This window comes from Panonychus citri, unplaced genomic scaffold, assembly GCF_014898815.1.
Source record: "Panonychus citri isolate SS breed McGregor unplaced genomic scaffold, ASM1489881v1 Contig00095, whole genome shotgun sequence".
In the NCBI taxonomy this organism is placed as follows: Eukaryota; Metazoa; Arthropoda; class Arachnida; order Trombidiformes; family Tetranychidae; genus Panonychus; species Panonychus citri.
The window spans coordinates 46,477-63,705 of NW_026515500.1; the positions used below are offsets into that span (position 1 = coordinate 46,477).

Here is a 17,229-nt window from a genome sequence, read left to right on the forward strand (position 1 = left end):
TAGTCCGTTTTAATGAGCCTCAATCAGCTGGATCAAGGAGATATCTTAATCAAGTTCCTGGGCACTGAAGGGAATCAAACTTAAGTTTGATTGTTGATCCTTGATCATCTTAATTTAGTCTCTTCAATATTCAATTATCAACTTTTCACTTTAATTAACTTTAGTTAATCAAATTTTTGTTTCACAATTTAATTATATTTGACTTTAACTTCAATTACAATTAATATTAATCCAGTTATAGAGTTAACTTTATGTTGATTAACTGATTAATTGTTCAATTGTCACTTTTTATTAATAATTTTGTACTTATTTATCAACAGTCTCAATGTCCAGACAAAGACCAAATGGTTAACCATATATGGTATCGTCTAATTACTTGTTTACTCTTATGAGCAATAATGGTTAAAGCTAAAGCTTTTGTCTAATGATGAAAAGTAAAAGTTAACTTTTTGGTTTTTGTTGCTAAGCTTAAAATCTTTCTTTTACTGTCTAAATTTTGTATTCCTTGATGTATAAACATCATCATCTTATTATGTTAATCTTAAGATTATCTTCATCTTCATCTTTATCTCCAATAACAAGAGTTAAAAGAGAAAGGGAAAAGAAATGGATTCTCTTTAATTGTATCCCCAAGTTTCCAATATATGTTAACCATTAACTGAATTCGAGTTGAGTTGAGTTTTGACTTCTTAATATTGTTCATCTTATTAAGATTTTTCTAAATTCTAATTACCACTCAATTCTAATGAATTTAAGTTCTTTTATTCAATGATTAAAGTTAATTACACCAACAATTAGTTAATTTTAAGTATCTTATTCTTTGTGAGTCCTGAATACGAATCTACATTTTGTAATCTGTTACATGTAAGGACAGATTGGAATCTCTTGTGAGAACTTGATTAATAACTAATCATTCAATTGAATTCGTTGTTATTGTTTTTACTTAATTATTAAGTATCCTAAGTAATTTGATTAGTTGGAATAAATTTACAATAACTTGTTTATATCAATTACTATCAATCAGTTAATTTGCTGATCTTTTTATATAACAACCTTCATCTCAATTTCAATCTTGAAATTCATCATTTCTCGGACTTTAAAGTCTTGGTTAATGACTTTAGTCTTAACCATTAATTACTTTTTGTTTATTCAACACTTACACTCAGCTCTTGCAAAGATTAATTATTGATAAAGCTTTAGATCAAGCTTTTTACCACGTACATTGTTAATCCAATATTTATTATTCGAACCATCGTCCAATTCGAGTCCAATAGAAAAGTTTCTAGAAGAAAAATTGGAATCAAAACTTGCGGTCCGATAAATATCATAAAATTTCTTGATTTTGCAGAAATGAGGATATTTCTCTTTATTCTTGGAACAAATCACGGTTGCTTTAGTAATATCTTCAACGAATTGCTTACTCAAAAATAGAGGTACAAAAGTCGGTACAAAAAAGCAATGTCCTCTTATATTAGGTAAGCCGATCACGTATTTCTGCTGATAAATAAAATTATGAAATTAATAATATTAATTAAAGTTTATAAAGTAACAAATAAACTTTCCATTTGAATGAGAAATCCAGTTGATTGTAGCTTTAACAATAAATCATTGGCTGCGAAATACTTCTTTTTACTTGTTGAAGTTCCATGACCAATTATGTTTCGTTTTGGAGTTTTTAGCGATAGTTTATATTCGTATAAAAAATAATTAATCTTGTCCACCTTAATATTATCCGTAGCCATTGATGATTCAGTAAACTGCTTTGGATTTTTGAGAAGAACATTACTAACTAAATGTTTCAACGGTTCTTCGAATAATTGTTCGTTGTGTTGTTGTAGTAATGCATTGACCAAATGGGTTAAATTTTCGTTTTTCAACTTATGCTTTTTTATTATTGTTGACTTGTCCATTTCCTAATATGAAATAATTAAATCGATAAATCTAACTAATTAAGATACTGATGAAATTTAATTTAGTTTGATATATACAACCTATTCTATTTAGAATTGTAATAAATTAAAAAGGTAAGCAATTTCCAAGTAATAAAAAGAGAGAAAGAGAGAAAGAGAGAAAGAGAGAAAGAGAGAAAGAGAGAAAGAGAGAAAGAGAGAAAGAGAGAAAGAGAGAAAGAGAGAAAGAGAGAAAGAGAGAAAGAGAGAAAGAGAGAAAGAGAGAAAGAGAGAAAGAGAGAAAGAGAGAAAGAGAGAAAGATACTACTGACATTGGGTTTGTAGTTGAAGGAAAAGAGAACATCAGTTAGATAGAGAAATAAGAATAGATTTGGTTAGTTTGGGTTCTCTTTTCATTGGAATTACAATTAATTAAGGGACCATTATGATCGATTAGTGATGGCCAATCATAACTGACCAACTAAATCAGCTAATTAGTTGATTAGAAGAAGATAAAAGTTGAAAATGATTCTTATTACAAGCCGATTACTCTCTTTATTATTATCTCTCGATTATTTCTATAGACATCTAATTCAGACCAAACTCTATCTACTATTGTTGGAAAGAATTTTGATTTTTTTCTGATGTTTTCATTTAGCCCTTTGGTTAATTGTATTTTTTTATAATTAACCATCGATAATATTGTGAGGGGATAAAAGTCACACAAAGGTATCATAACCTCCCTTCTCACCCCAATGTTATTATTTTTATTTGGAAGTTTTTCCTCCCAAAAACCTATTAATTTTGATTATCATTGACAAGAGAGGAGAAGTAAATGTATGTAGCTTTACTCCTCCTCTCTCCAGGGAAATTAACTTCTTTATGACTTTACCATTTCTACATTAAGCAGGGAAACTAAATTACTTTTAGGAGGGAGAGAAAGCATCAGGAAAGGTGGACATTATAAATGACCATCTCTCTAGGGAAAAGAAGGAAAAGTTTAAGATCGCATCCAATTAACTTTCGGGCCATAAGAAAGAGACTCTTTCTTTCTCTTTGTTTGGGGGTCAAACCTCTTTCTTTTGCTCTGTCTTTTCTCTTTCGCAATGGGCCGAATTGGCTATAAAAGAGAAAGAGAGAAAGACAGAGGGTTGCGAAGTCATTTACTGTCCAACATTTGCATCAGCAACATCAACACTTTGTTTTTCTTTCTCTCTCTCTCAGTGCTACTCTTCTCTCAAGAAGTTTATTTTAAGAAGTTTTATTTAAATATTTTAAATAAATAGTGTTCGCCACCACCCCAAATTTTGTGTTCCCCAGTTTTCGCCGTTATCACCATCATTGTGTTTCCCTTGTTTTCCCAAATCTGCCATCACCTCCAATCAAGTTTCCCCAGTTTCACCATTACCACAAACACTGTGTTTCCCCAGTTTCACCATTACCACAAACACTGTGTTTCCCCAGTTTCACCATTACCACAAACACTGTGTTTCCCCAGTTTCACCATTACCACAAACACTGTGTTTCCCCAGTTTCGCCGTTACCATCATCGCTGTGTTCACCAGAACCTCCCTTGCTGCCAAGCCATTCTACATGACGATACACCTCCCACAAGTCGAGATATTGTTTTAAATCTTTCTACACCGAACGAAGAGCAAAGGAAATCATCTTAATCAAATTTATCTCCTCACAATATTGACTATCGTTAATTGTTGGAGATATTTTTTCAAGAAGAAAAAGTTCAATATATTAAAAATGGATTGTTGTCCAGAATACTAATTTTATATTAACCAAAGTAAATTCTTTGGATGAAATGAAAAATTTGGCAGAAGTTTTATTATAAAAAGAATGAATTCGACCAACAGCAACAAAAGCATGAGAATAAAACTAGGAAATTTTGATGAACAAGGATAATTCCGAACCCAAAAATTTACTTCTACAATCCAAGAAGATAAATTGGAAACAAAACTCACAAGGTTTTCAAAATTTCAACAAGCAATTTTATTCAAATTAAAATTCTAATCAACTGTTGCAATTCAGACAAATTAAGTCGAACTATTAATTTTTCAATCAATGATGATTATTCTCATTTTTCATTTGTTTTTAAAATGAAAAAGAAAGACGAGGTTTATGATAGGAGGGTCTCCCATTTTCTTAACTTTTTTATCCTTTTTAGTTAAGGAGACAACTTTTTTTGGTAATAGATTTTGACATAGCCTATTCAAAAATATGATTTCTGAACTCAAAAACGGGAGATAGCCAAGGCCAAAGTGCGCAACTTTGCTATATTGTAGTGACCTGGGGATTTTTCAGATTACTACGATATTTGAGATTTAGATAGAACTTTATAAGGTCTACCAAAAAATATACTTAACATTAGTCTGTGATCAATAGATTTGCTTCTATTTTGGTCCGTGATCGTTGAATACTGATCTCAGGCCGATGAAACTTTTTTTATAACATGCTCTAATAAGGGTCTACAAAAATGAATTGAAATATTTGCGATATCTATCATATTATAGAAAAAGTTTTTAAACGATCCGAGGCTCAAAATACATGTAAAATCCCATAGACAAATTCTAAACATGGAAGAACTTTACTTTTCGAACTCTGGTAGGCTACTTATGATATTAAACACTATAAAAATGAGTTTGGAATTTTGATTTACTCATAATCGTAAAGCGTTTTTCTGGAATATCTGTTAAATGAAATACAGAAGTTGAAAAGATATGGTTTATATGATACATTTATGATGTATTAGGTTGTTTCATATGGTTTTGCACCTTTTTATTTCTTTATAACTTTTGTTCTAAAGGTCATATTGACCTGAAATTTTGTGTGTTACAAGTATTGACCTTTAGAATTAATCATGCGTGACCATCTATCGGGTAGCTGTTGAACACCAGTCATGTGACCTTCGCTATTAAGGTCATTTGCCGCTGTTTCCAAAGCTTGTTCGAATTCATCCCAATTTTGATGGTTGATTCCCTTGAGTCGCCTCTTTAATTGGCCGAAACAACAGAAGTCCAAAGGGCTTATATCGGGAGAATAAGGAGGATGAAACCAACATGGAACTTGTTTTTCTGCCAAAAAATCAGTAACTAGAGTTGCCTTATGTGGTCTCGCGTTATCATGAAGTAGAATAGGTCGCTCAAACGGCTTTCCGTCTAACCACTTCGGTATATACTCGTCAAGAAACTGTTTATAGACCTCAGCCGTTACAGTCGTTTTGGCGGGAGGAGCTGCCAGAAGCAAATTCCAAAGTAATCCATGGCCATTATTAGTAATCGTTTACCAGCATGAATATTTTGGGATACCTGAATTTCCGGTTCCTCACCTGAAAGTAGCCAAGATCTTGATTGGTTCCTATCTGGCGCCATGTAAAGTGCGACCCATGACTCATCAATAGTAACTGTTCTTTTTAACAGTGTTTTGTCCTTTGATAATCGCTCTAAATTGGATCTACAAGCTAAAACACGATGTTCCATTTGAGAAAACGACAAATCATGTGGAACCCATTTCTTCAAAATCTTCTTCATCTTAAGGTCATGGACTACAATCCTTTGGACGGTACTCAGTGGTATCTCTTCTCGATTGGAAATCGAGCGAAGACTCCAATGTCTCGATTCTTCGAAACAAACACGAATTTTTTCAATTCGTTCAATTTTTTCTGTTCGTCAACTGATCGACCAGTATTTCTGGATGCGATAACAGGGTAACCTTGTTTAATGGCACACATCCAATTTTGGACTGAACTTTTACTGGCGGCCTTATCTCCTAGCATTTTCTTCAATTGATCATGTGTATATCCCGCTGACCACGTAATAAGACACGCAAACTTACAAAAAACATGATGTTCCTGGTAATTAATTGAATTCACACAAATTTCACGAGTTTCCATTTTGACTATAAACTTAAAATAAATCACTTTGCAATGAAGGTTGAATAAGCTTCAAAATGACCTATCAACGGTTTTTGTAAGTTTCGGCAAACCCAAGATAGAGGGCGCCAAAATAGTGCAAAACCATATGAAACAACCTAATAGTTTGGAAATATCGCGCCAATTTCCAAAGTCCCTCCATTTTGAAAAGATTTTTTTTCTTACCTTCCTCCATCATGTTCTCTGCAATGCAAAATATGAATTAGTGATTATTGTTATAAATTGTGATCATAATTAACTCAATAAAATCTCAATTCTGATTAAAAACGATTGTGCATTCAATAATCTTTATTTACATATCATTCATTAAAGCTCTTATACATGCAATTCATTGAGATAATCAATCTTCTTTTAGCTTAGCTAAGCAAATGGATTCACAAGAGATGAATGATGATTATGATTATGTTTCGGCTACAGAAAGCTATTGGTAAGTATTTAGCGTTTTATGTTTATTATAAAATTGAAAACATTTTCAAACTAATTCCATTTTATTCTGTTCATATTTTAGCGAACACATCATGATCCAAACCAATCGTTTATTTTGTGCAAATTGTGGTGAAAATGGTATCACTAATGCGGTTTCAAAAGAATACTGTGCCAATCAAAATTCCACCATGCATTCATGTGATGAATTCCCACAGGTATCATTCAAAAATTTAACAAAATGCTACATTCACCAATTATGCCAAAATTTTGCAAGATGAAAATGCTCAAAAGGATTCTGTGACGCCTGTCATGTAAAGAATTGTCTCCTTAGTCAAAAAATGAAATGATTTTTCAACCGACCCCCCTATTCATCATTACTACTGACAAAGGTTGTTCTATGTGGAAAAATATTGTTTCAGAATATGGTGTTGATGATCAACCTTCATTATGCCATCGTGGCTACACAAAACGTGGATCTACAGCAAGCATTGGATTGATATCAAACATGCCTCAATTCATCATTCAAATGGATGAACTGACCATTAAAGCTTTAACCGAAACTATTGATCTCAAATTAATGTTAAGTATATCTTTTAGTAGACCTTATAAAGTTCTAACTAAATCTCAAATATCGTAGTAATCTGAAAAATCCCCAGGTCACTACAATATAGCAAAGTTGCGCACTTTGGCCTTGAATATCTCCCGTTTTTGAGTTCAGAAATGAAAACCGATGATATTTTTGAATAGGCTATGTCAAAATCTATTACCAAAAAAGTTGTCTCCTTAACTGAAAGAATAAAAGTTAAGAAAATGGGAGACCCTCCTTAACTAACTTTGTTAACTTACTAATCAGAAGGGTAAGAATATTAAAGCCATAAGAAGTAATGCTGATTAAGAAAATTTGAATGAAAAGGTGAAAAAGTTTTTATCCGATAAGGGGATATAACATTGAAAATCTTGTCCGTATACACCTGAACAAAATGGTAAACAGAACTTTACTTGAGATTACTCGTTGTTAACTATCTCAATAAGATCGAAAATTTTGGGCTGAAGCAATTAGCGCAGCAGACTATTTGTTAAATGGAAGGCCATGTTCAAGTATTGAGTTCAAAACTCCGTTCGATATTTGGTTCGATAAGCAATTTGGTTATTCTCACTTGAAAACTTTTGGGTGTATTTGTTTTGTTCATGTACCAAAATCACAAAGAGATAAGCTTAATTACAGGTCAACAAAGAATATTTTCATGGGATATTCAGATGATCATAGAGGGTATAGAGCTTATGACCCTGAGAAAAATAAATTTTTCGTCTCACGTGATGTCATTTTTGATGAGTACAATTTTCTTGAGAATTCAACTACTGTTGTTAATATTAATATTAGTGATCCAAAGTCTTGAGAAGTGGAATTAAATAAAATGGAAACTGGGGAACTTGTCGAAAGAACAGACATGATAGATATCATCAACTGTCGATGGGTATTTGTTACAAAAATCGTTCTAAATTCACAGTTCTCCTATGGTTAACATCTATTAGGCAGATTAGAATTCGAGTCTGACTTCCTATAGAGCAGTCGATATATCCATGAAACGGAGGGAGTATTTTAGCGTCTGTGGCAGACCTCTGACAAATCCATCACTTTCTCTATTTATAACTATCGAATCACTGATTGTCATTGTAATTGTCTTAAAGGCTGTAAACTGAGTTAGAGGGTATTGTTGTGAGTAGGGGCAAAGCCAACGCCTCTGGCGCAAACCAACTTTGTTCGTCCCCTTTTGCCTGTCCTTTCTCTTTCTTTCCCTCACCTGCTCTATTGCCTTCTCCCTTTCCTGATTTTATCTCTCCTTTATTATCATTTGATTAATTAAGATGATTATTTTGTTTTTCTTTTTTATTGAGCTCATTTTCAACTAATGATGATAACAAAGGAGAGGTTCAATTAAATTATACAAGATAGCAATATAAAAGTTTAATAGAAAAAGAAAGAAAAATTTCATTTGAGTTTTTTCTCTGTTAAGTTGTGCATTAAATATTGTGAATTTTCATAATTGTGTTTGTAATAATAAAAACAACAACAAAACAATCAAAAACAACAATAAAAACAATCAATAAAACAACAACAAATAAAATAACAACAACAATAACAACAATAATAAAAACTACAACAACAACAATTACAACAACAATAACAATAGCAAATAACAACAACAAAATAATAACAACAAGTAAATAAAAGTAAGAATTTGTTTCTCTCTCTCTCAATCTCATCATCTCTCCAGTTACTCTCTCTCTCTCTTAGTTCTATTCACTTTCCAAAGTGAGAGAGAGAGACCAAATTCACAATTTTAAATAAAGGTTTCACTTTGTATTTTAATAGATTCGTACTCTAACCAATACACGATACAAATAAAAACCAGTTGAAATAAGAGATTTGAAAAAATTACAATTATCTCCATCATCTCACTCATGGCTGTTTCCGCTTTTTATTTAACCGTCGTATTCAAATTATACGACGTAATGGCAGTGCTCATCAATGATAGTCCCATTTATCATATTCTTGCGACTCTCGTTAATTATCGATGCTCTCTCACTCCAAGGCTACAACGCATGAGTGAGAACATGATCTCACCAACAGATGGTCAATCCAATGGTTTCCTTTTACTAATCATTTTTTCTTTTCTTTTTTGTATTAGAAATGCAAAGATTGTTGGAGAGGTTGTCTAATGCCCTGGAGGATTTCCTGACGATCGGTCTCGATGAAAATGCCGAGACATTGATGAAGAGGATGTTTGGATTGATCACCAGACTAAAATGGGATAGGTCGACGTTGAGCTTTGTAACAAGCTCTGATGGCGAAGTCCAAGATGAATAATATCATCTTTATACTGATGCAATCACAAAGCCTTAAACGAGCTATGTATTTAGGGAACATAGATGAGACAGATTGTTACCACTCTCTTCAAATTTTCGAAGATCTCATTAATAATAGCTTGAACTCTTTTGATCAATGTGAAGAAATTAATCAACCAAATAAACGTTTCTACTCCTTTAAATCAATTGTCTCTTTTTTATTTATTTTTACTTGCATTTTCAAATATTAATTTTTTTACTTTCTTTTATTTTTTTAGTAATGGAAGCGTTTTATATATCAATCGGAAATAGTTTTACAATGTGGCTCCAAATGTTGCGAAGAGGCAAACCATATCAATCCGTATTCAATGCTGCTCAATAAAAAGAGATTTGGAAGCTGCTGTGGTTTTAATGATGGAGAGTCAAGTTTCATCAACTGATAATGAAAATTTAGAACAAACAGATAATCCTTATATTGTAGCCATAAATGATAATAGCATTGTTTTAAGTTTAAACGATCAAGAAGATTTATCACGAAATTTTTTCATTAGAAAATGTTTAGTTTATCGAATTAGATATACAGGGCTGCCCAATGGGTACTCCCTAAAAGTAAAAGCTTATAGCTTCTGAAGCATGTGGAATTTTTTGAAAATTTTTTTTAATTAATTCAAGTTTATAATTAAGTTAACGATAGAGATGTTCAAAATGAGACCCCTCATCCACAATAACCGTAGTGAGCCTATTACGATAATCTTCTTACTAATAATAACTGACTCAGTAAAGTCTTTTGGGATCTCTTTAATTGTTTCCGTAATGTTGTTTTTAAGGTCCTGTACTGTCTTAGGAGCAAGACTAAACACTTTATCTTTAAGATAGCCCCATAAAAAGAAATCGCATGGGTTGAGATCGGGAGAAAATGGAGGCCATTCTAAACCTGATCCCATCACTCTTGGGTAATCCAAACTGATAATTCAATCGCCAAATTTTTCATTTATGAGTTGGAAAACTTGTTCAACACGATGAGGTCTTGCACCGTCTTGCATAAAAATAGCTGATGACAGTACCCCTCACTTTCTAAAAAAGGAATGAAAGTGTCTTTCAAGATATACAGGTATTTTTGCCCTGTCACTGTACCATCTATGAAAATTGGTCCGAATATCCCTTATGCATTTATGGCACACCAAACTAGCACCTTTTTTGGATGCAAAGGATTAACAATAGTGTAGTCTTCAGGGCGTGACTTTCCCCAATATCGGAAATTTTGTTTGTTAACATAACCATCCAGTTGGAAATAAGCCTCGCCTGTAAACCAGATGTCTCGCAAGTTCCGAGTGTCATTATCAATAATCTCATACAAATCCTGTGCGAATTGGAAGCGCCGTTCAGTGTGGTCCTCATTTAGTGGTTGTGTGAGTTGTATCTTGTAACCAAATAGTTTACACTCTTTCATCATTCGTTGAACGGAACTTCTTGACAATCCCAATCGCTGACATGCCCTAACAACTGATGTTTTTGGCTCAGTAGCGAAAAACTTGTCAACGAGGTCAATATACTCTTCGGTCGTTACAGATTTTTCGTTCGATATCATCGCTTCTTTATTGTCCCAAAACACTTCCAGTGGACTTCCATTTGTCATACAGACTGAAAATTAATTAAAAAAAACACAAAAAACATAATTATTTCACTTTTAAACGTGGCAAGAAAAAAGGGTGTGTCACCTTACCTCTTTATGGTCTTTACATCCGGAGCATTAGAATTGCCATAGGTAGTCCTGTATGCTCTTTGCACTGAGACCCAAGATTGATCACATTTGATCACTTGTTCTACTAAAAAAATTCTTTCCTCTGTTGAGTATCTGAACATGATCAAAAATTCGAAATTTTTTCACCAAACTTTGTCAAACAAAACTTTAGCATATGGCCTAAATATGTACTAAAAATCACGTGACCAACTTCAGTTTGAGGGAAAATATATAAATTTACTTTTAGGGAGCACCCATTGGGCAGCCCTGTATAATCATGTATATGAATTGTTCATGAAAAGTTACATCTAAAAAGTCCGGTGCTTCACGGTGTCCCAAAGAAGTTGCGTTTAATTCCCAAGGGAAAAAAGATTTTTTTATTTTGATCAGATCGTTCATGTCATCGAGAGCTTTCGATTGATACCTATTTCATATAATTATTATTATTAATATTATTAATATAATTAATTACGAAAATCCCACATTTTGGCTATCCTCCTTCCAGGATTCTCTACAGACTAAACAAATTCTGTAGACTAGATGAAACTCATTTATATTGTGGATCATTTTTGGAGTTACCTGTTGTTACCATAATGAAGCTAATTTTCTGTAGAGTAAAATTCATTCAATTCAATGGTTAACATGATAATTCAAACGAAAGTAAACTCATTAATGCTGACCGCTGAGAATTTGAAATTATTTGTTATTTTTGCTTTTACCTTCTTAATAATGAAAATTCGTTATCTATTACGTAGGGTCTTGTCTCAATTAGCCGATCATGATTAAAATGAATCAAAATTTATTGATTATTGGTGAAGTTTAATTAAGTTGAAATCGTCAGGATATTAAAAAAATCATAACTTTGTGTTTACATAAATTTTGTTGGAAAATTGATAATTTGTTTTTTATTGTTCTCTCCGTGATTGTTTCTTGAACTTTCTCATTATCATGATAAAGTTTCAGTGATTTTTCTGCTTGTGGTTAAATTTACATTTTCATCCACATTGTTTCAACCTAGTGGCATCTATTCATGATGAATAATTCTAGGTAATTAATTCACATGTATTATATTCAGTGGGGAGGTTAGAATAATTTTCTAAGGGAAGACAAAAGCCAAGGAGGGAAAAGAAAACAACTTGAAAACATTGCAACGAAAATCATAATAATAAGATAATATTAGCATGAGAATTAAAAGAGAACGATAGAGATAAAGATGAAGGCTAGAAAATAAGGTTGAAAGTATGTTCTTGAAGGGAAATTTCTCATCAACAATATTCAGTTATTTTCTCCATCACCAGAAATACTAATACCAATTCATATTCTACACTCAAGTGATGGAAATAATATAATATGAGAATTGGTTACTGGGAGATGGAAGATAAGAAAGAGAAGTGGAATGAGGAGGAAGAAAATGTGATGGGGATGGAGAATCGTAAGTGCATAAAATTATAACGATTTATTTTTCTCTTCTGGTGGTAAGTTTCTCATCTCATTTTTGGCAAACCAAACGAGATGCAAAATATTGACCTGAAATCGAAATGATATTATCAGTTCTTTTTGTTCATGTTCTCTTAATAACGATTCAATTTCTGTTCATGGTTATTCCTATTAAGTGAACTTCTCACTCTAATCATATATTCATATTCTTTCATCATCATTATCATCTTCACTTCAATTTCCATGCAACTCCTCCTTTTTCCTCTCCTGTCGTAAACATTCATTTCGCTTTACTATTCATCTCTTTTTTTCTTTTCTTTTTTCTTAATATTTGATATTCAGCATCCATTTAAAAAGATGATGATGATAATCATCGATGCAAAATTTTCGAAGGCAAGAAAATGGAAGGTAAAAGATCATAAAATTGATATAATTAGAACTAAGGATAATAAATAATAGCATCAGTGGGTGGAAAAGTTTAAAAGTTATATTTCTACTCCTTTTCCTCTTCACTTTTCGTATTCTTGGAATTTTTTTCTCTCTTTTCATCGTTCTAATATCTTTTTCAATTCAGTACGAAAAGAGAGTCATGAAAGTTTAAAAAAATGACGAGGATGAGCATTAAGATGAAAGTCTCTCAGTTGTAGGTGACAACGATTATGTAATCTAATCGCTTGGAAAGTTAGTAGTTGATTGTATTCATTAAACTGTTTTCAGCAACAATCAATTGGAAAATTTACCTTGATACAGTTTCTTTCCTTTCTAAAAGTCATTAAATCTTTTATCATCACCATCATCATCACTTTCTCAATCTTCTTTTCTCTTCTTTCTCTCATTCTTTATACTTACCCTTTCTCCTTGATTATTTTCATCTTCTTCTACTTTATCACTAACTAATCTTACAGGATTACTGTTGTTTCTTGATTGTTGTTAATAGTCTCCATGTAATAGATTGATTTTAGTTAACTTTAGTTGATTATAATTACTTGAAATTTGATCAGCTAAAAGTTATCGCTAAAGGAAAATAAGGAGAGAGAAAAAAAACCAATAACATGATGTAAATCAATTTCAGTACCAATGAAATCATTCAACGAGTTAGAACATAAATTGAACTGAGAGTAAGGAGAAAATTGTTTATATGATAACAAATTACAAAGTAACAATTTGATTATCTTACACTTTCCTCAATATATCCAGTGATAGTTAATTGTTACTAAATCATAAAGTATACTTGTTACTATTGAACGAAAATAAATAAAAACAATCATTAATCTGAGAGTTTATTTCAAGGTAAATCTTTTGGAAAGTTTCACTTTTTCACCAATAGATTGCATTGTTGACAAAACTTAGAACAGGAATAAAAAAGTTCCTAAACTTTTCCAAGGATTAAGAGTAAGGATTGAATATTTTATCTATGTATTGTAAAAGATTAACACCACAGGAAATTATTGCTGGTTGTTCTGTGGCTGAAGAGGCTCAAATCTTAACATATTAGCAGAAAATATATCAATTTTGATTGAGTATTGAAAAAGATATTGAAAGATTGGACCGTCACTTAAACAAAAAAAAAGTTAATCTCTTGATAATGTTAATCCTTCAATATAATAATATCTTTGGTAACTTTAAGCGAAAGTTATTGCACTTTGAAAATTTCATCCATCATGTTATTACCACTATTATTACATGTTGAAATTGAGTAACTTTCATCATTACAAACATCATCATCATCATTATCATTGTAATTATTATTTCAATCATTACATTCAACAACTCACAAAATATATAATCACTGATACACTTAAATACTTTGCCCTATTTATACACATTTAACAGTGATTTATCATTACATTCATTATTATTATCATTATCAACAACAACAGCAACAACAACATAATCAACTTGATCATTAAAATAATCATCTGCAAATCATCATTAATATAATAAACATAATAATAAGCTATCAACATCATTTCCCTCCCTCAATCAACATCATCATTATGACATCACCTTCATCCTTTTCCTACTCTCATCGATGAGAATATCTTATTTACCTGAAATTATGGTAAAAAAAAACTAAACCATTTTAATCACAAAAATCTATCAACACGCGTTATAACACGAGCCGCAAGCTAAATTTTTTTGATTGATCTGATTAATTTGATTACTAAATTACCAAAACTTTGGGTTTTATGTTTACCAAGAAAACCATCAAATTTTCATAATCTTTCAATGGTTTCACTTTTTAAATCTATCAAACTGTCATGTTGATATCTTTCAGATTAATCAGCTGATAGTAAACATTTTCATAATGATGATGATAATCAGAGTAAACAATGGATCTTGATTTGTTGATAGACTATTTTTTACCATCATTTCCCTCAAATCTCAACAACAATAGGCAAAAACAGCAAACATCACTATCATAATCATCATAATCATCATAATCATCTTACACTCACCCAACCCTCTTCCTCCCTGGTTGCATATCAACTTTCACAGTGAAAAAATCAGCTCATTATCAATAATATTGATTGTGACGATTACATTGATTTCACAACTGCAGAAAAAAAAAGTTTAAAAAGATTCAATTTAGATTGAAATAGATTTAAATTGTTGCAATAATCATCATTTAAGAAGCAAGGAGAAAAAGTAATCAAAATTAAATTATTACATTAACACTAGCAATTAAACCAGCAAGTTCCATTAGGCCTCTGGTGATGATAAAGGTGGGATTACAATCTAATATTGTATTATTACCAACGATCGCAATTAAACTTTTGCAAAGGTATTAAAATGTTTGCAATTAAAAGTCAAGCAATCAACTGAATTACCTATGTGAATGAAAGAAGTGATTATTTCATGTTTACCTTTGCAAAAGTATTATTATCTTTTTTTGAGCCTTAAAAATAAAGGAGTGGCACTTACAAGATGAGAGGATAAAAATGACATAGAAACTCATCATTTTTAGCTTCTTCTCTTACATTATCATCATCATCATCATCATCATTACCTTTATTCATTTTCTCAGATTGTATTCAATGTGTAAGAATGATGATTCTTTGATTAGTTTTTTTTTCTTGTAAAAGTTACACTTCTACCTAGTTTTCTGTAGATATTAAACTAACTCTCAAAGTTTTTTAATTGAGACCCACCTCATGTAAAATAATGAGTCTACATTAAGCAAAGAATCAGATTTAATCTTAATTATTTATAAGCTAATTAGATTTTTCCTTATGATGCTTCAAGATTTACCATCCACTTAATTTTGTAAATTTTATTTCTCTCTCTCTTCCCAAATGATACATACATTTCATTAGTCTATTTATTATGTTAGCCATTTTTTTACCTTCTTTGTGAATATAATGCTCACCCACCATCACCACCACCACCACACCACCAGCTACGTCTCCACCTCTTTACTAATTTAACCTAAATGCACCATATGAATGGTTTATGACAATCAAGGAAACATATACGAAAACAAGAGTAAAACAATTAACTAATCACCTTTGAAAACAACGACTAATTCATAATGCAACTATTGGATTGTTGTTATTGTTTCAATTACAAGGAATCACAATGACAGGAAATAAAAGTGTTACCATGATAATAATTCATGATAAACTGTGAAAAACTTATCCCATTGGTGATACATTATCATTATAACCATTGAACAACAATAATAATGATAATGTTGTAATAATGATCAATAATCAATAATATCAATTGACTTAATCACTTGTTGTTATTACCATTATCATTATTATTAATATATGAGACACAGAAAACTGAATGCTCTTGTTAAGGGTTAAATGTTGATTTATTAATTGTGATAAACTTTTCTCAATGTTTTTAATAAGTTTTTTTTTTACTGTTGATAGAAAAGTTTATATTACAATTAAATGATTTATGGATGAATCAAAATTTCCAATCGATTATTAATATTTCAATCACATTTAAACTGAGCTTATTCATTGGTAAATCAATGAGATCAGATAAATTGATTACAATTAACGATGGAAAACAATCAAAGTAACATTAATAATAATGGGAAAAAGTTTACAAACAAAATTAAAGTTTCATAAGGAATCAACTTAAAAACAAAAAGATAAACGATTAATAATAACAATTAATTATTAATATTGATTTTTAAATTTATCATCAAAATCGTGAGATAATTAATCAACTAATTGTAATCAGTAATGATCAAGGGCAAGGGTAATGCTATTAATGAATTATCATTTGATTTCTTGTAAGTTAATTAATTGATTTTTTCCCATTGTCAAAATTGATTGTTTACTTACCAGGGAGTAAAAGATTTAATTTGATTACAATAATAATAATAGTTTGATTATTTAGTGGCAATTTACTGGTTATAATTAATCATTTAAAATCAATTGTAAACAATGAAAAATCAATATCAATTGTTGTCAATAAATGTCGATGATCAATTATAATAATAACTAACCAACTGATTAAACTAATAACAGTTTACAATAATCAAGTAAACATCATTATCTATTAATAGTATTAATATTATGTTTGATTGACCTTAAATTGTTATTAGTTCAACGATAATAAATTAAATGAATCAGCTGATAATGATTACATTTAGTATATTCATTCATATACACTGTAAATGTTTAATGATTTCAGGTAAAAATGACATTTCGACAAATACAAAATGTTACCTTTAGATTCAAGGTCAATACAATCATTTATTATTGTCAAAGTTGATGGTATTGTAGCTATACATATTAACATTGATTGTTAAAATCTAATGAACAATTGAGACGCAACGTTATAAGGGGTTCGATTGTATTAATAATAATAATAATATGAATGATTGAATCAATGGGGATGAGAATCAGGATGAAAGTAATGAAAGAATTGAAAAGACCCATGAAAATAATCACAAGTCAAGTACACAAGCATTAATAATGATAATC

At 30.9% G+C, this 17,229-nt stretch overlaps 1 protein-coding gene across 1 annotated transcript; it reads right to left on the reverse strand.

The window, feature by feature from the left end:
- Window positions 1-4,730: 4,730 nt before the first annotated feature.
- LOC128388105 (histone-lysine N-methyltransferase SETMAR-like) lies at window positions 4,731-5,269 on the reverse strand. The gene is made up of 2 exons (XM_053347462.1): window positions 5,185-5,269; window positions 4,731-5,131 (listed from the first exon to the last, which is right to left on the reverse strand). The coding sequence occupies exons 1-2, from the start codon at window positions 5,267-5,269 to the stop codon at window positions 4,731-4,733; spliced, it is 486 nt and encodes a 161-aa protein (XP_053203437.1).
- Between the last annotated feature and the right edge of the window lie 11,960 nt (window positions 5,270-17,229).